At 42.5% G+C, this 19,522-nt stretch overlaps 1 protein-coding gene across 1 annotated transcript in view; it reads right to left on the bottom strand.

Moving 5' to 3' along the window:
* The window catches only part of LOC111147793 (tumor protein D52 like 1), a 97,804-nt gene that overhangs the window by 4,554 nt on the left and 73,728 nt on the right, over positions 1 to 19,522 (bottom strand). Inside the window, exons 3-7 of the mRNA XM_022504031.1 lie at positions 19,033 to 19,181; positions 8,745 to 8,846; positions 5,740 to 5,754; positions 4,091 to 4,129; positions 820 to 880 (exon numbers count right to left, since the gene is read on the bottom strand). Of these exons, the coding sequence (XP_022359739.1) occupies positions 820 to 880; positions 4,091 to 4,129; positions 5,740 to 5,754; positions 8,745 to 8,846; positions 19,033 to 19,181 (366 nt within the window). The remainder of the gene's footprint in view (positions 1 to 819; positions 881 to 4,090; positions 4,130 to 5,739; positions 5,755 to 8,744; positions 8,847 to 19,032; positions 19,182 to 19,522) is intronic.

Below are 19,522 nucleotides of genomic sequence, written 5' to 3'. Positions count from 1 at the left end.
TAAGAATATCAAGACTGTAAGTCACCATTTAACTGCTGTCTTAAAAAAAATAATCTTAGTCATTTCAAAGACTTTTCCTGTTTTGGAAGTTCTGTGCATTCTGGGACTAGACTGATTTTATTTGTACTTTCTTCCTTTGTAGGTGAACTCAACTACACTCAAACGATAAATCCAATATGAAGTTCTTTTTTTTAACACCTCCCATGACACAGGCATATTTTCAGTTGACAACCTGGGATCAAATGTGTTATTGCAAAAGAATGCTCACTGTGACTCAGTTTGATTTTCCCTCCGTGATCACCATGCTGTGCTGCGCTCAGTCTGGGAATGGAGTAAAGGAGTCGGGGTAGTTGACGGGAGGAGGGAAGCAGTGCAATGGAGGGGGCCAAGTTCGTTTTTGCTAGTCCATGTGCAAACCAGAGGGTCTATGAGCTGTGGGCGACCCTCCACTTATCCTCTAAATTCAAAATTCACATACCCTCGATCCTAACCACAATCCTCTCTCACATACCAGTTTTGGAGAGGACAGCCCGAGAGAGTTCAAGCCTGCAAAGATGTGAACACACATCCCAGTTCATGTTCACAAGTCATCACCCCCGAATGGTTTACGGGAACAACTCTGTGAGGATCCAGCAACACTCTCCAATACCGGTTTGACGGACAGACAGATTTAGATGTGAAGAAAAAGACAGACTCTGGGCAGACTGCCTTCCCGGCTGCCCCGAATGCTGGCGGTCCCACCTTCAGAATTAACCACCACAGTGACTAAGCTGTCCTGATTCACGGGACCCCATGACACAAAATTCACTTCATCTGTACCTTAAGGCTTGTGACAGTTGTCTCAACCCTCTCCTCAAATGATTTGAAAGTAGGAGAATTCCTAAAATAACAAAAAAAGAGAGGTCAGCTCCAAAGACCCAGCTGTCTTAGCAACCGAGCTGCCTGGCTTTCTGCTCTCAACTGTAAACATCATCTCTGCACCAGAGCCAGCTGTCGGTTCTCCACCTACGACAAGCACGCTTTTAAAGTATGTTTTCCTTTCTGCTAGGTCAGAGCCACAAACCATGACCTGGCATGGAAATTTTCTAAGTAAAAGATTCCTATAATAGACAGGACAGCATTTGTTAATGACATCACCGTAATAACTCCAAGGTGCACTGGAAAGCATTCCCAAGGAGTCAAAGGAGTGATAGCTTAATTTGTTACTTGCTAATTAACTGTTTCTATTGTACCACTCCTTTTCCCAACTCATTTTTTGTTTTGTTTTGTTTTTTGTTTGTTTGTTTTTGGTGAGCAATGGAAAGTCTGTCTGAAGAATGTCACGTTAGAATTTTCCCACTTGGAATTTTGAAGTTATTTATTTCAGAAATAACTCAAGGGGGGGAAAAAGGGTTCATAAGTTTTTCTCTTCCATGCCTTACAAAGTAATCATTTTGTCAATTTCCATGAAGTAGTGTTTCTGGGAGTCAATGCTTTCATTATTTTGAGTTGAAATATACCTATTACTTGTCTAACGCTTGATCAAAATGGTGTTATGAGCATGTTATTCTTCCTCCTGAAGAGGATAGACCTTTGTTCTCTTATCTACAAAATCTTTGCAGTCTATCGACAATTTATTGGTGACTCATTCATTATGTTAAACACTCTATATACATCATCTTGTTCCTTTAAGAATTAGGTGCTTCATTTTAGTATGTTTTGGTTTCCTGGACTGGATTTGGCCACATGACATGATTTCATGACATCATCACCATTAAAAAGGATATCCCCAGGTCCCGCTAATGAAACAGGAGCCGAGAAGGAACTAAAAATGTATCTTAAATCTTGTATCCATGTCAGCTTTCAGCAACAATGATTGCCATCAATTTCAGGTCAAATAATTCAACTGAATGTTACTTATTTGATAAGCCACCTGTTATTCTCTCTTGAGTGCAGGTGAAATGAAATAGGACGAATGGCCTAGAGGAATTTTGTTAAGGGAGAACTGGTGTAATAGATGGGTATCTTTGTATGGTGTGGAATGAAGCACGGCTCTAATACTATCAAGAGGAAACTAATGTCCATAATATGTTTTGGACTGAATTTGGCTTTGTTAGAGACTACCTCCAGAGACTGACACTCCAGATGGTCAGAAATGTATCTGCACCTCTGCTGTAGGGATTAACCGTGGTGAGTTCAGAGAGCCCACGGATGACACCACACCTTGTAAACAACTCAAGCAGGAGTCAAATTCCTGTGAGTAATCCTCCCTCATATTGCTGTTTCATGATGAAATATTAGTGAATTTTTACCTCAGTGACTCAAGTTTATGTATTTATTGGCCCCTTACTTCCACCGCAGGTTTTATGTGGGCAAGCCTGCTCACGTGCCTGCCTGTCATTGATTAGTGACACAGCCCTAGCCAGACAGTTCAGCTGAAGGGTTCATGGGTATATGTTAGATGAGTAAGAAAAAAAAAAATTTTTTTTAAGTTAGTTTCAGGCAAGATTATGAGGACTACATTTGACCCATAAGCCACTAGATGGATTCACAAAGCAAAGCTGTGTTAATTTTTTGCAAGAACTTCTTTGGACACCCAGACTTAAAAGCTAACAGATAGTTGGTTAAACGTCTGCCTTTGGTTCAGGTTGTGATCCCATGTCCTGGGATCGAGTCCCGCATTAGGCTCCTTGCTCGGTGGGGATCCTGCTTCTCCCTCTGCTTGTGCTCTCTCTCTCTCTCTCTGACAAAATAAGTAAATAGAATCTTTAAAAAAAATAGTTAATAAAAAAAAGATGACAAATAAAGAAGCTCAGAGCTGCAGGCTGCACTACTCAATCTGAGTGTTTTTATGCTAGGGGGTGCAAGTCATTCAAAGATGGACTAAGCAATCTTGAATCTGTGCTCCCTATTTAGCACCAAATTAGGGAAATCAAATACTGTGGCTTAAATTTCCAAAGTAACCATATAACCTCAGTGTGGAAGAAACATCCTCAGGATAATAAAACAGACATTCCTCTAATTCGGTTACACTAGACGATGTACTGGAGAACAGGGAGAAACTGTTCACTCAGATTTAATCAAATCACTACAGCTACAAATGACCCTGGAAAGAATTTGGCTGTAGTGGTCTCAAACCATTCAGAGCAACCGAACCCCCTCTCTAACACATCACACCACAATACATACTATAAAGCAGGTAGAAGAGGCACAGTTGGGACTGAAGCAGGGAAGGGTCTTGGAAGGCTCATGGCTCCCCACACATCCCCCACAACGGAAGTCCAGGGCAAGAGCAGTGAGAAAAGCAGTAAATCTGGTTTTAGCTTCTTATTTTAAATATGAAGAAACTGATACCAGTGAGATGACTTTCCCAAGGCTGCAAAGTTCATCCCTGGCAGAGCTGGTCTACAATCTGCATCTCCTGACCCTTCTTCCCCCCCACCCCTGCAATCTGACATTCATTCTTCCATACCTTGTTTCTATTCGTGTGCTTTTATCTGATTGCCTCACTAAGCTACACAAACAGGAAGTGGGAAATGTCTTTCTTAGAAGTTTTCATCCAGCTAGTTATTTTAATAACATTTTCATTGCCTAACAGACACCTCATCTTAACATCTACCTTAAAAAATCATGGTGATATCCTTTCTACAGCTGTAGTCCTCTCGGTCTGCTGTTCCCTTCAATGTAACCTTTCTCCCAGGCTTGCGTTTAATTCTGCTGAAATAAGGCACATATTTTTGCCTTTGGAGGTGTGGTGGCTCCAGGCCCTAATCTAAGAATGTGCATCACACAGGTTACTTTGTGTCACACAACAGGTAAGAGAATGGAGATTGAGCTAGGTAAGTAACCTGTCTCAGGTCACACAAATCAGGAGACACTGGATTTAAGAAGCTGAAGCCCATTATACCCTACTTCCACAGAACTGTCTAGCTTTTCTCCTGAAGGCTGTCGGGAAAGACAGTAAGGTCTTTGGATCAGTAAGGTCAATGCATTTCCTTTCATATTAAGGGGGAGAGGGGAAGCTCCGCCAAGTAACTATCAATAAAAAGTAACACTTCATACATACACATTCTGCATTGATATTATATAAAGTAATTTATACACACATTACCTCATAGCAGGCATACTTATGGAATGGCGAATGGAGTAGCTTCAGGGCAAAAGCAGATTAAAAGAAAAAAAAAAGAAAAAAGAAGATAGCACAACATAAGTACATGAGAAACTCCCTATTCACAGTTCTAAAACAGCAATTTCAACTGTCAGAAGTATTCCTTGCCCGCCCCACCAAGATGACATTTGTTTTTGCTGGGTAGGATGGGCCAACCCATCCAGCTTTCAAGATTACAAAGGAAGAGTACACTGTCCAAGTTGGGTGTTATTTTACTTCCTGTGGGTTCCCGGTAGGCCAGGAAATCTGAGGAGAATGTCTGGTTTTTCCAGGTGCGCCCAGCAGCCCGTGAACATCCTCCCCAGGTTCAACTCCCACTCCCTTCCCTTCTTTCTTCTTTCAGGGAGAGAGGAAGAGCTGTACCTAGGAAGGCACAAAGGCAGGTAAAAGCTAATCATTCCGTTGTAGAGAAACTCTCCAGAGGAATATAGGTAGTTCACTTAAGACATTCAAGGAAACACATAGCAGGCTACTGTAATCCACACAGTCCAACATGGCAGCAGGGACCTCCACATCCATTCTAGGACATCTGTACATTTCTGAGAATAGTAAGAGTTTCAGCCTCCTCACTCTATTGATCCTATGGCTGGCTCATCTTTCCTCTGATGGATCAACTGTTACTCCTTTGTGAGTTCCACTCAGAAATCAGACTGGGCTGAGGGAGGAAGCCCTACGTAAGGGTCCATGTCTTGCGACAGCGCTCCCCCATCACATTTTCCAACACCATCCCTGCGTCTCTCCTCCCAAGAAGCTAACAGGAAGGGATCACACGCCTCACCCTTCCCCAACAACATCCACTGAAGTCACCAGTATTGGCAGTACTTTACTAGAACTCAAAAAGAAAAGGACAAAGAAACTCAGGGAGTACTTATGGTCTTACTTAGACACTCCGCTTAGAAAATATAGGCAAATATTTCCCCAGAAATTATATTTAAAAAGGAAATTACTAAAAGAAATCCATCAGCATTATCAATCTATTCATCCCTTTAAATACAGGCAGTATTCTTAAGAAAAAATCCACCACCTCTCCCCAAAGTATATAGTAAGATTCCAGCTAAAGGAGGGTTTAATCGGAAATTGCACACTTCCGAATGTGTGTGGTGCTCTGGTAACCTTTTCCTTCTTCAACTTCAGAAGGTACAGAAAGTTGAAGGTGAACCATCCCCATAACTGTTACAAGACGTTCAGAAAAACACAACAATCTAGAGAAAATAATTTCCCGTTTCTCGATTTTACCTTTACAAGTCTCATAAACACATACAACTCTCAACTTCTGCTTTTCCTCTTTTCTCCTTTCAGTTCTGAGGACCTCTGCCAACGCGGGAAGAACTGAGAATGTAGGAAGGTATTCCTAAGAAACTGCTCAGCAAGTGAAAACTGGTATAAATGATTCAGAAGTGAGATAACGATATGCTTAAATAAATTCAAACACATTAGATGCCCTACGCTCTGTGACTCCTTGGGCACGAACACACTCAGGGAAAGAGACCCAGTGTTTTGGCTGAGACACACCCACGGTGTGAAGGGAGCAGTGGGTTCTGGGAAGGAAGGGAGCCGCAAGGGGCCGGTAGGGCCCTAGAGGCATTGCTTACCCGATGGAGTGAGACCTGCAGCCCGGGCAGCATAGGAGAGAGCAGGACCAGAGTTAGCATATCAGCACTGTGGTACCCTTGTCCCCCCTCTCAAGAACCCCAGAGCAAAGATGACGTTGACTCCGTTCATTACTCTTTGGGAGTATATTTTTAATGTGTCTTAACAATCACTGTACCAACCTGTTATAAGCTGCACTTCTAACTATTGTTCTCATGACTACAGAGAGAGGGTTGGACTCTAACAGAAGTTCTATGCTTCCTCCAAAGAGCCTCATCTCCTTGTTCACACGTGGTTTGAATAAATGACTGACTGAGAAGTTCCAAGAAGATGCTGGCATTATTACAAAAACGATTCCAAGAGCTTTCATCGCTTCAGAGTACTTTCATAAATGTGTCCCCGTTTTAACTTTGCAGGAAGCATTTTAGTTAGGTAGCTGTGAACAATGTTATTTTACAGGTAGAGAAAGAGAGGGGGCAGTTCCCTGACGGGGTGATGGGGACGCAGTCAACGGCAATTGGGATAAAATGAGAATCTTAGCTTGAAAAATATGACTTGTTTTTATAAAACACATCAATTTAAATCCTCACAGAGTGCTTTTTATTAACTTATTAAAAGGCCCAAGTTCTAAGTTTTTAAAATCTGTAAGTTTTAACTTGTAATAATTTAAAAAAAAAAAAAATGACTGGTATCCGAACTTTGCTGGCAATCTTTTTTAACAAGTTCAGAATTTTTTTCCCAGAATGCACAAAGGAATTTTATAGTATAAATAACAGGAATATAGGATAATATGATATTTTATACTAAAAAAGGGGTTCAAAGTAAAATGTGATACAACTCTTAAATTTCTCTATTGTTTTATAAATTGGCAAATCAATTTAAATGAAAAATTAAAAACTTACTTTTTCTCAGGTAAGAATCTTTACTAATCAAAATTCAAGTAATTTTCAAATATGAGTTTCCCATATGTTACTTGTTCTAGTGTAATTGAAAACTAAAAATTTTTTGTAATACTCGTTGCTTTCATAGTGACTGATCCTCAGTTATATATTTTAGATGTTTTAGTTTGAGAAAAATACAGGTCTGAATTTTGCAAACTCTACAACATATTACAGGACCCTATTTGAGTCTCCAGTATTTTTAGCCACAGTTTATAATGAAAGTACTGTATCCTCTATATAGAGAAACAATTAATGGAAAGTTTGAAACTTCTGGAAAACAGACCATTCATTACCCTAAAATAAAGCCACATTGAAACAGAAGAAAAAGAAGTGAACACGACTTTGATGTTACAACCAGTCAGTGTATGAACGGGAATGTGTTAACATATTGCGTAAGTGAATGGTCTTCATTCTCGTCCTCTTAGCAAAACGAACAAGATCTTTGTGAAATACCACAGTGCCCTCCTGCTGATGTATACTCCCTCATTTCCACATATGGGGGTCACCTTGTGAATGAGATGGTCACTTAGGATAAAAACTAGCATTTATTGAGTGCTTAATCAATGGCAGGCTCTCTTCTACAACTTTCATAATAACCTGATGATGATGTTACTCTTACCCGGTTTCGTAACTGAGAACACCTGGGTACAGGTGAGCTAAGTTACATGGGTCCTCCTCGTAACCTGACCGCCTGACACTGAATCACTTAAAAGCTTGTTACAAATGCAGATTCCTAGATCCAGGACCCACTGAGGCGCGATCTCCAAGAGGTGGAGTCTGGAATATGTGTTGTAAACAGGCTTCAGAGGTGTTTGTAAAGCCTCCTGAATTTGGAGAAATAACACTCTAGTACCATGCTGTGGTTCTAGAGTTCCAGTGAAGGTTACAACTAAGTATGTGGAGGACAAATTTTATAAATATGGCAAAATATATTTTCTTGGAGATAGCAGGTAAGAGGGGATTTCCTGTTCTGAGAAATTATTTAATTAGTTTAGATAAACGTTTTAATGCCATTGACATGACAGCAAATTTTATTTGTAATAAAATGAGGGTTAATTAATAATCCAGAAGGTTTATCTATTCATTACATGCAGCCTCTGAAAAATTTCAGTTGCTTTTCTTATCACATTATCCACAACTATGAAGATAAAACAATGTATTCAGACTCATGCATATGGAGTTACTTAACTCTAGCCTCACAAATGCCAACTTGTTAAGATAGTACAGGGGCACAATCCAGTAACATATGAAACCAAAAATAACTTAAACAGAACAGTATAAATATTTGCCTCTAGGTATCAAGTCTGTAGGGTAATTAAGAAATGGTTTCAGAATCCAATGAAAATTTATGTGCAGTTTTTAAAAAAAAGACATTTAAAATGTATACTTCAAAAGTTTAAAAAAAATGAAAGTAACAACTCTATATGAGATAACTTACTAAAACATACTATAGAAAATAAAAATGGTCAAAACTGCACTATTTTCTCTGGTGCCTACAGTGAGGACACTTGGTTCTCAGTTCAAAATCCTGATGTTCACCCTAATGTGAACTAACATGTAATATTGAAAATAACCCAAATGTGCAAGGACTATATACCATGGCCCCTTTTTGGAATAAAAGAATAAATACGTATGTATTCAGCATAGAAAAAAATCCTAGATGGATGTATACAAAAATGTAACCTAGAATGGTTTGTCAGAGCCTAGTCCACTGAATGCATATTTTAACTTACTCTTTAAATTTTAATGAAGAAAAATCAGTATGTGCTGCCTTCGTTTGAAATCCCCCCTTATTACCAGTAATTAAAGGAGCCCTGGATCTTCTATTTTTACTAGGTCATGTCCTCGTAGAAAGGGCATGTTCGGGACCAGGCTCACTAAGCAGACCAACGGGCAGAAAACTCCCCATTATAAAAATCGATCTCAGTCACCAATCATGATCAGCCACAAAACATGTTAATCCAATTAAAAAAGAATGTGTTAGGAAGACGAGCCAATAGAGAAAGCTCCCCTTCCCTCGAAGGCCCAGGGCTTAGCAGCATCCCCATGGTTCTGCCCCACACTACCTCATATCTCCAAACTTCTTGCTGATGGCCGTCCCCACGTTGCTGAAAGCTGCAGTTGCCTTCTGCCCTGCGTGACTCAGGGTTTCGTGTGTTTTCTTGTAGCTGGAAGTAAACAGAACCGTAGAAACACAGCTTATATGTGATGATCGCCCACAGAACATTCCCCATCCTTCTCCCTCCTTACTTTGAAAATTCCTTTTCTAAACAGCTTTATGAAGACAATGATCCACAGAAGTTAGTGATTCTATTCATTGTCTGGGGATGAGGGCTGGACTGCTGCCCATCGGTGGGAAAATCAGACTGCTCAATCTGAATTCAGGGAAAATATCCATAGGCAAGTGTAACATGCCGATTAGATGTGTAACTGCAAACAGACATGCTCTCAGACTACAGTTGTTCTTGAAGTGTGCGTTCGAACTCTTTGAAGAGACACTCTCCAGAAAACAGCCAACGAAGGTAACAGAAACGAGATGGTGTGTATTTCAATGAGAAGAATCAGCTTTTATTGTTCAGGGGTAAAATTAACCAGAAAGGGGCAAAATATAACTAGCATTTCACTTATTTTTCTAACATTTATGCCTGGGAATAGGCTAGAAGGGCACATGATCTTAAGAAAATATAGTGACCTTTTTTCAAAGAGTTTTAGGAAGATAATTCAGCAATGGTCTGTTCATTGGCCGATGTTCCCACTAGACTGACTCCTTGAGGACTTGGAGTAAAAGCCAAAGTCCATACAACGGCCTCACGATGATTGTACACAAGCTTGTCCTCTCGGCCCCCTGCTCCAGGCCCCAGACCTCCTCACCGGTCCATGGACCTACTAGGCCCCATCCTGCCTTAAAGCTTTTGCTCTGGCTGCTCTGCCACATGATCCCATCATATTTGGCAGGAAAAAAAAGGAGGGGAGGGTTTTGTTGTCTTGTAAATGTCCCACTTTGAAAAATTAAAAAGAGCAAAGCAGGCACCCTTAGTCAGATTGTGAAAGTCACCTTTTGCTGTCGATCAGGGCCAGAGATCCCTGGGGCCTTGGCCAAGTGGGTGTCAGCAGCATAGAGAATAGAGCTGGGCTCTGGGGGTCGGGGAAAGGGAAGCAAGGGAAGAAGGAGCACTGAGCACCCACCCAGCACTGACTCTGTACAGCCTAAAAGGGGGCTCAAGGGAAAAGCAAAGAAAGACCCTGCAATATCTATGACCTCTGTGTGAAGCTGAGACTAGTTAGGGAATTCCTGCTTCCGTTGCTCTTGCATTTCTTTCTTTCTTTCTTTTTTTTTTTTTAAGATTTTATTTATTTATTCGACAGACCAAGATCACAAGTAGGCAAAGAGGCAGGCAGAGAGAGAGAGGAAGGGAAGCAGGCTCCCCGCGAGCAGAGAGCCTGATGCAGGGCTCGAGCCCAGGACTCTGGGATCATGACCCGAGCTGAAGGCAGAGGCTTTAACCCACTGAGCCACCCAGGCACCCTGCTCTTGCATTTCTACAGGAATTTCTTGCAATTAGAGTAAATATTTAACTTTTGCTTGTACCTGTTCCTTGTAAACTGTTCCCTGTAGTTTATATACTGGAGAACGCTTTGAATTTTGAGATGAGGTGACTTTTGGACACTTGTGTGTATATCACATTCTGAATTTGACGGCTTAATTTCAAAACAGCTAGCCACGGGGAAGCACATCTAGTCAGCAGTAGGTTAGGGTTCAGGTTAGCTAGCTACATTATGTTTTAAACACACTTGTCTAGAACAAAGTGTGGTGGGTATACACAGGCTTCCGACTACTTTAGTGAAGTATTAGTGACATTAAGTCCTCACCATGAAAAGTGCAACTCCATACTTGGATGAAATTTCAAAGTTTAAAACCAACCATATGGAGAGCTCAAAGGAGTGTTGAAGAGAGACTTTTAGGACTGTTCATTTTTTTTTTTTTAAAGGTTTTATTTATTTGTCAGAGAGAGAAAGCTTACAAACAGGAGGTGTGGTAGGCAGAGGGAGAAGCAAGCTCCCCGCTGAGCAAGGAGCCTGATGCGGGACTCGATCCCAGGATCCTGGGATCATGACCTCAGCCAAAGGCAGATGCTTAACCAAAGGAGACACCCAGACATTCCAGGACTGTTAAGTATTTATTTCTGAGGATTACATAATGCTAAATCTGAAAGGCACTAGAATGCAATTTCTTCAGACAACAGATGACGGGACTGAGGCCCGGAAGAACTGCGTGACCTTTTAGAGACAGAAACAGGGCTAGGACTAGTGTGCCTGCCTTTTGGCCGGACATCTTCTCGCCTTGGAGATGAAAGACATTGGAAGGTAGGTTAGGTCAGCTGTCTATAGCTCAAGTATTTGTGGAGAAAAGTAGTAATAGTGCATCTGAAGATTTCTAAGATGTACCTCCTTCCCCACATTTTTACACCTCTCCTCCCTAAACTAATGACCGCATTTCTTAAAAACAATTACTGGGCATCCTACATACATTACATAGAGACAGATAATTGAGGGAAAGAGATTGGGGGTGGCGGGCAATGAGAGACGGTGGTATGGGAAGAAGTGGCTTCCCAGAACAAAGTAACCAGGGATCTCGTGAGAAATAGGCCAGTGGGCTCAGAGCACTTAAAAGCTCTAAGAAGCACTATTCACAGCACAGCGTAAGCCAAGGGTCCCCCCAGAGCTGTGTACCGCACAGACCCTGCATGCTTACACTGCGTTCTAATTGGGCTCGATCCTAAAACTGAATGAAGTCATACACATCCCTACCAGAGGCGAGGCGCTCACATCTTGAAAAAAGACCCTCCTGGCAGGCCACTGAAAACCCTGAAGGATGTCATTCCGTTTACATCTTACTCCCTTTATGGTGCCATGGAATTTGGCGCACAGTCCGGACTCCTAATGCTTAAAACCGGCTCTCAACCTTATCACATAAAATTACATTCAGTAATATTCAAATAATGAAAAACAACTTAAACACCAACCTTCTGATTCACCTGACGACCTTGTAATTTAAATGGAAACGGTATTTAGCGTTTTAGATGATGTCTCTTATTTTAAGCTAAATATAGAGTTACACCATTGCTGAGTCACATATGTGATGCAAAGGGAACGAATACATTCTCCTGAAACAAACGTCAGAATGTTACGGGACGCTCAGCTTGCTGTCCATTGTGCATGGGGAGGCAGAAAGACGGGAGCAGATGCTCCCAGCGATCCGTGTTACATGCCTATCCTCTGTGTGCCTGTGATGCACTTTGCACACTGTGATGCTCTTTCCTAACACATTTTTCACTTTGTTCCAATTACGGTTTTTGAGTCTTCCTCCATGACCTGCGTGCACTTCCTGAGGGCAGGGGCTGCATCTCGTTCATCAGCCCCGTGTCCCCGAGGCCTGGATAAGCCAGAGCGAGGGCCACAGGAAGCCAGGGTAAGGAAGGAGAGTCCAGGCAGACTGCCAGACTTCAGCTCCAGAAGACAGTCAGGACTTGGCAGCGTGTAGCTCCTGGTTCTGGAGGAAGGCCACGGAAGCCTGCCAGTGAGGGAAGGGCAATTTGTCCTCGTGGGCTTCGGAGCGATTCCAGCAAACAGCAGCTATGTGGGAACCTGTGTCTCAACAAGGCTGGCATCTGGTCCAGGCCTGAACCTTTTCTAGGCAGAAGTGTAACCGTGCTAGCAAACAGTAGCTCACACTTACTGCGTATCTATATGTGTTAACTCACTGAAGACATCTGACTGGGAGATTTTTTAAAATTAAGGGTATAAGTAAACCTTCTACTTTTCACTGAAAGTCAATGGGAACACAGGCTTTACTTTTCAGAGATCATCTGGCTGGAATGGATAGTCCTTTTTTTTTTTTTTTTTTAGCTTTACTGAGGTATGAATGACAAAATTGTAAGATATTTAAAGTGTACATCGTGATGATTTGATAGACATATACATTGCGAAAGAACTCCTCCCACCTAGTTAATACACATCCATCAACTCGCATGTTTTTATATATATTTTGGTGAGAACATTTAAGACCTACTCCCTTTGCAAATTTCGATTACACAATGCAGGTACCAACCAGAATCACTGTTATACATCAGAGCCTCAGACTTTTATTCATCTTATAAAGGGAAGTTTGCATTTGCCAACCTTCCCCTATGTCCCCCACTCCACCGCCCCTAGCAATCACCCTTCTACTCTCTGCCTCTAAGAATTTGACTTCTTTTTAAATTTTTTTTAGATTCCACATATGAGTGATGCCACACAGTATCTGTCCTTCTCTGACTTATTTCACTTAGCCTAATGCCCTTGAGATTTGTCCTTGTTGTCTAAAGGCAGGATTTCCTTCTTTGTCATGGCTGAATGATATTCCACGGCGTATATATATGCCACATCTTTTTCTTTTCTTTTTTTAAGATTTATTTATTTATTTTAAGAGAGAGAGAACACAAGGAAGGGGGGCAGAGGGAAAAGGAGAGAGATTCTCAAGCAGACTCCCTGCTGAGCACAGTGCTCAGTGTGGGGCTCGATCTGATGATGCCTCTGAGTTCAGGGGCTGAGCCAAGACCAAGAGTTGGACGCTTAACCAACTGAGCCACCACGCACCCCTACACCACATCTTTTTTAAGGAATGGATAATATTTACTGGCCAGAACAGGCTGGCCAGCACACTGACAAGGGGATCTTCAGCAGGGAGAGGTACAGCTCTCTGCAAACCAAATAAAAGGCATTCTATTATTCTACTGACCTTTCATGCAGTTCCCCTTGTCATGCCTTATGGATTTGAAAGTAGTGTTCATAATCAAAAGGAGAAAGCATGTCTTCTAAAATGTTTTGACTTAAAGCATTTTTTTAAACACTCCAATAGAAGAATTAAAAATCCAGAGTCTTTTTACAAGAAGATATTGTATAGCATAGATACATCTTCTGTTACGGGATTTTAAGAAGATTATCATTTTAACAGTTGCCCAGGCAGCATCTCACCAGAGATGCAGAAGTGTTTAGGCTTATTTTCTTCAGGAGGTTCCCTAAACATGTAACCAAAAAAGATTTACCACTTGAACCTGGAAAAGAAGAGTCTATCTCCTGCTTTGTGTGGTAAGATGAAAGGCAAAAGGTAGCAGAATAAACAGCTGTCTGACAGATTGACTGTGTGTGTCTTTTGAAATGAGGTCTTTAATCTTCACTGGCACTTCCCAACTCAACGGTATTACGACAGGCTCCTCATAAAAGAAGAGGTAACAATCATTACTGACTATAATGGTTTGGAAGTCTTAGAAGCACAAAATCAAAGAGTAAATAAATCATAAACTAAACTTCAATTTTCAAGGACTGCACATCTTTTTTTAAGGCTGCATTTTCCTGCTCTTTATAAGGATGAAGTTATTAATTGTTCCAAAGGGATGGAATTGTCCCAAAACCTTCTTCTCTTGGCAGACCTACTGTTTGGTCTGCAGTACGGCTCACAGGGGCTTACTAGTGGAGAAAGGGTTAGCAGAGGCTGCAGACTTATTAAAATGAAGCCTATCAGTTTGAATAGCCCATGAGAATGTCAGATTTCTGAATTCCTACTCCTTCTACCTACAGAAGAGGTTCAGTTTCTCCTCCTGTAGCCTCCCTACCTCTAACACTTCAAAGTCTCCCACCTCCCCCCCTGACTCTTTAAAGCCTAAAGACAACACAAAAAAGCAGCAGAGAACAAACAATAACAAAAACCCTTAAGACTACAACAAAAAAGGGAGGTGATAGGAATTCTGGTGTGTGTTCTTAAAGTCTCTCAAATCAAAGCAAGACAGAACTATGACAGAAACAATAGCAACAACAAACCCTGAATACAGGTGATCTTTTGACCTGCTACTGTACCGTTATCTTTCCATAAAGGAGATAATTTCAGTATGCTGTGTAATTATTTCTACTCATTCCATCCTATTCCTACTTGAATCCTACCACAGGCTAAAATATGCCAAGATCCTTCTTCATTAACATATCATAGATTTTCTTTTCAGTATAAATCAAACTAAATAGGTCATGATTGCTTAATCAGTATGCAAAGTATTGCCTCTGGGAATCACCTTCAATCCTCTGACAGCTAGAATTTTTTTTAGTGCTTTGAAATTTAATTCTACCCAACCTAACCCTACCCAGCTCCTCATTCCCTCCCATCAAAATTTTCATCCTATGCGGTATAGATCTTGTCCTAGAACGGGTATCATGGCACTAACAGCAGGGATTTAATTAATTCAAGGGTGAAAACAGATTCTGAAACCAAGCCCCCCACCCCATGTCATTAGGACCTTTCCCCCTCCCTCAGCAGCCAAGAAGAGAGGGTGAGAGAAAGGAGCTCTCCTGAAATTATGTTACTGATATACTTATGCCTCCCTCTTAAGAAAAGGATTGATTCTTCCTTACAAAGGAAGGCTCACATCATTCCTAAAAGAGTGAGGAGTCCATGATCATCCACACTGATTAAACAATCTCTGAGGAACTTTCGTGTAGTCCTGTAGCTTTCAATGAGATCAATATGCAGACGACTCCCCGTTTATTTCCATCCCTGACTCTTCCTCTGAGTGGACCTCTCGACACAGAAACTTGTGTGTCACCAAAACCAATTCTTGAGTCTCCCCGCTAGACTTGTTTTCTAGAACAGCAAACAGGCCTACAAAGTATGACACCGTTCTGCCTGCTTTACAATTAACTCACTGAATCCTCACTACTTACGAGATAGGTACTAATATGATCTCATCTCACCGATGCTGGGGACCTAGACTTCAATCCAAGCAACTGGAGTCCATAGCCCACGGGCTTAGCCATGATGTAAGGAATGCCCATGCTGTAAACCGTCCCAGTGCTCAGCGGGCTGCCCCCATCAAAGACCAGTCACATTTGATCCTTGTATTTCCCTCCTCTCCACCCCCAAACCTTTGGGAAACCTCCCTGGCCTGGCCTCCAAATCTCGTCCCCTCTCTGTCCCTCACTATCCTCACCAAAGTGGACTACTACAATCGTCTCAGAAATGATTTTCCAGTCTCCACTCCTCCCTCTCTCCATTCTGTAGAACACAAAGAAACCAGAGTGATTTTTTTTTTTTTAAAGGTGAATCGGAACAGATTACTTCCTGCTTCAAATCTTACAGTGGCATCCAGAGCCCTTGGAATAAGAGTTCCAGTTCTCCCCTTGGTCTGGGAGGCCCCCCGAGGCCCTGACCTCTACCCCCCTCTCTCCATTTCAAAACGGCTTCCGGCCTCGGGGCAACTTTTGCTCAACCCCAAAGGTCTCTCTTACATCATCACAAGATGAGATCCTTCTGGTCATTCAGGTGTCAGCTCAGCGTAACCTTCCAGGACGGCATTAGGACAGGACTTCCCTGCCTGGGACTCTGTCACAGCGGCTTCTGCCCTCTCCTCTAGCCCATCAGCCTCTACTGTTCTTATCACAGGACCTCTGAGAGCTCCTCCCATCGTGGCTTTGTCATGAGTTTTGTGCTCTTTTCAACACTCTAGGAAGCTAAGAACTTTGTTCATCTTCTTGAATCCCATATCCTGAGGGCTTAGATTAGCTCCTAGGTAATAACAACACTTAAGACATGGTGGGCAAATAAAATGTCATGACCTTTTAATGGCTTTCTAGTGCCTGTGGAGTAAGAGTAACTCTATTAACAGCAACGACAAGGCCCTGTGTAACCCCTGGCCACTTTTCCCTGCTGTCTCTGAAACGCTAATGAACTGGACTGCTTTCCCAGGGAGTGGCGGGGAGAGGGAGCCTTCTCTCCTTCTGGCCATCAGCAGGCTGTGCCTCCCCTAGGAGGCTCCCCCTGCCCCTCCCAGCCTGATGAAGTTCCCACTCATCCGTCAGAGCCCTGCTGAAGCATCCGTCTCCTGCCTTGAAAAACCTTTCCTGAGGTCCCAGGCAAGGTTCAGTCTCCTGCTTCACACATAACACTATTTTCCTTCACATCACTCCTCATACTTACCATTTAACTGGTTATTTGGAATATCTTGTAAAATACACAAAAACAAAAACCAAACTCTGTTGTCCTGACTAGTCTTTCAGCTCCGTAACCCTAGGGAATAAATCTATTCATTTAACAAAAGGCTTGCTACTAACTAGACTGCCTGACTACAAAACCAACTTGTTTTTCAAACATGAGGAAACCAGAGACTATATATTTTCCCGTGTGGGAGGAGGCTACCCACCCTCCTTGAACTTGTTCCCTCTAATTCTGTGTCTCCCATGACTGTGAATCTCTCCCCACCCAGCCCCCTCAGACCAGGGCAAACCTGACATAGCCTCTGCCCAGACATGGGCTGCTCCGTCCCTCCCTTTAGCAATGGGAGCGCTGGAGTCGTCCTGCCCTCTGTTGGGTTAGCCCACTCCTGCAGTGTGCTTAGGGAGGCCAAGCAGCAAGATCCTGCCTGGGTCTTACACCCTCAAAGGAGGTTCAGATCAGCGTGATGGGAGGCGCCCAGGACCAGGATGCTGGAGCTTGTTCCACCTCACTATGTCAGGGCCGTTAAGTGGTTTAAGCCACCAAAGTGCAAAGACGGAAGCCCAAACTACTGACAGAGAAGTTCACTTAATAGTGTTGCCATATATAATTTACATTGATAAACACCACCATGCGGTCTCTTAAGGTCTTCCATAATTGTCACCATTGGGTTGGGGAAGGTTAATTTGCCCCCGGAGATAACTCCATGGGCTCCCTGGCTCCATCCTGCCCCTACTCCCCTACAACCCCTACTCTGGGCTGTGCTCTGATGCTGTTGGGATGAGCCCTTGGGGGACACCAGCATAGGAGCGGATAAGACTAAGAGGCTGTGGCAGGGGAAGAGAACATTCTTCTGAACATGGAACCTAGGGGAAGCAGAGTGGGGAGACGCCAAGTTCATTTAGATGGAACTCTTCATACAAAGGGCCCCTTCACTGGGTCTTAGGGCTTAGTTTTCCGCAGCCAGCAGGCAGAGCTGGCCACCAGCAAAACTGAAGTGCTTGCTGTCCATCACTGGTACTTGTTCCTACTGCCAGGCCTATCTAAGTTGGGAGAAAAGTACCTGCAGAGAGAAAAATTGATTTCCACTAAAATATTAGGAATGCAATCTTTACCAAGCAAATCTGGGACACCAGCTGGGCGTCCTAAAATTTAAGGCACTGCATACTGGGTGACAGTGTCAGCTCCCACAGGGTCAATCCTACAACACTGCTGCCCTCACCCCACTTCAGATGCCAATGGCAAGTGCGGGTTATCGCCTGTGTGCTTCTGACCAATGGGCCATAAATCGGAGGTTCCTATGACCTCCTCAAGTTTGATTAATTTGCCAGAGTGGTTTCAGAACTCCGGAAAATGGTTTCCTTACTAGATGACTGGTTTATTATAAAGGGATATGACAAAGGATACAGACAGGGCAAGGTATATGGGGAGGGCTGTGGGGCTTCCATGCTCTCTCTTGGTGCGCCCCTCTCCCAGCATCGCCCTGTGTCCATCAACCCAGAAGCTCTCTGGACACCATGTTTTGGAGATTTTAGGTATGACCCATCATTAACTCCATTTCCAGCCCCCTCTTCTCTCTCTGGAGAATAGCGCACAGTGTTGCAAGTCCAAGCTTCTAATCATGGCTTAGTCTTTCCTGTGACCGGCCCCCCATCCCAGAGCCACTGAGAGTTACCTCATTAGAACAAAGAATACTACTACCACTCTGGAAATTCCAAGAGATTTCGGGACTCTGTGTCAGGAACCAGGGATAGAGCGTGCGCGTGTGCGCACACACACAAAGACACACACACACACACACACACACACACACACACACACACACACACTTCTATGATCTCACATGGCCTTGCCGCAACTCTAAATACTCCCTAGAGTAGAAGGGATGAAAAGCACACCCCCAAAGTATAAGCATTTCTTTTTAAATCAGTGGGCAACAAGTCTGTACTAAACCTGCCAACCATTTGGTATAGAAACTGAAAATCTGTAGTGAATGCTGAGTATTTGAGGAAAAAGCACCTGTCCATTTAGAATTGTATGAGAAAACATAAAGAAAGAAATATCTATTTCAGGAATGTTTAGAAGTATCTAATACAGAGAAAAAAATACAAATCCATAAAAGTCGTCTGGTGAACAGTTTAATTTCATGAAGTTACTTTTCAGAGTCTGCACCAGACAGTGTATTTAATGATTATTCATATTTATTTTATTTCTAGAGAAAATATTTTTCCTAGCCACAAGTTCCAAATCAGTGTCATAGAAAAAACACAAAAACAAAAGCAGAAGAAGTGAGAGACAGCAGTAAGTGATTTTTTTGGAAATTCTGTCGCTAGACTTACGCAGTCGAGGTCTGCATGTCGTGCCAGCTTCTGCTGAAATTCTGCTTCAATTCATTCATCAGGTTCATGCCGAGTTTTTGCTTTATCTCAACCAGATGCCTTTCTTTCGCTGATAAAACTTGCCGTAATGTTGTGATTTCGTCTTCGAGCTACAGGTGGGAGGGAAAGCGGTGCGGAAAGATGTGAGGGCAGTTGAAACACACACCTGGCAAAGCGCTCGGTGCTCCAAAGCTGCCCGGCGCACCGTCGTATTCCAGGCCCACGTTTACTTACAGCCAACACATCCCACAGCGATGACGGTCTGAGATTTTGAAATAGAAGCAGATTTCTTTAGTTTTAATGATTATAAAAATAATCATTGCTCCTTATAAAAAATTCACACAGCAAAATATAAACAAGAATGATTACCTCTAACCCACTAGAAAATAGCCGCTACTTAACTTTTTGGCTTCTCATCGTCCAATTTTTTTGTTTTTGTTTTTGTTTTTTT

The sequence above is a fragment of the Enhydra lutris genome, unplaced genomic scaffold (genome assembly GCF_002288905.1).
Source record: "Enhydra lutris kenyoni isolate GAN:26980312 unplaced genomic scaffold, ASM228890v2 scaffoldscaffold17, whole genome shotgun sequence".
Taxonomy (NCBI): Eukaryota; Metazoa; Chordata; class Mammalia; order Carnivora; family Mustelidae; genus Enhydra; species Enhydra lutris.
Note: the sequence above shows the minus strand (reverse complement) of the source record. Positions and strands in the feature narration are given on the sequence as shown.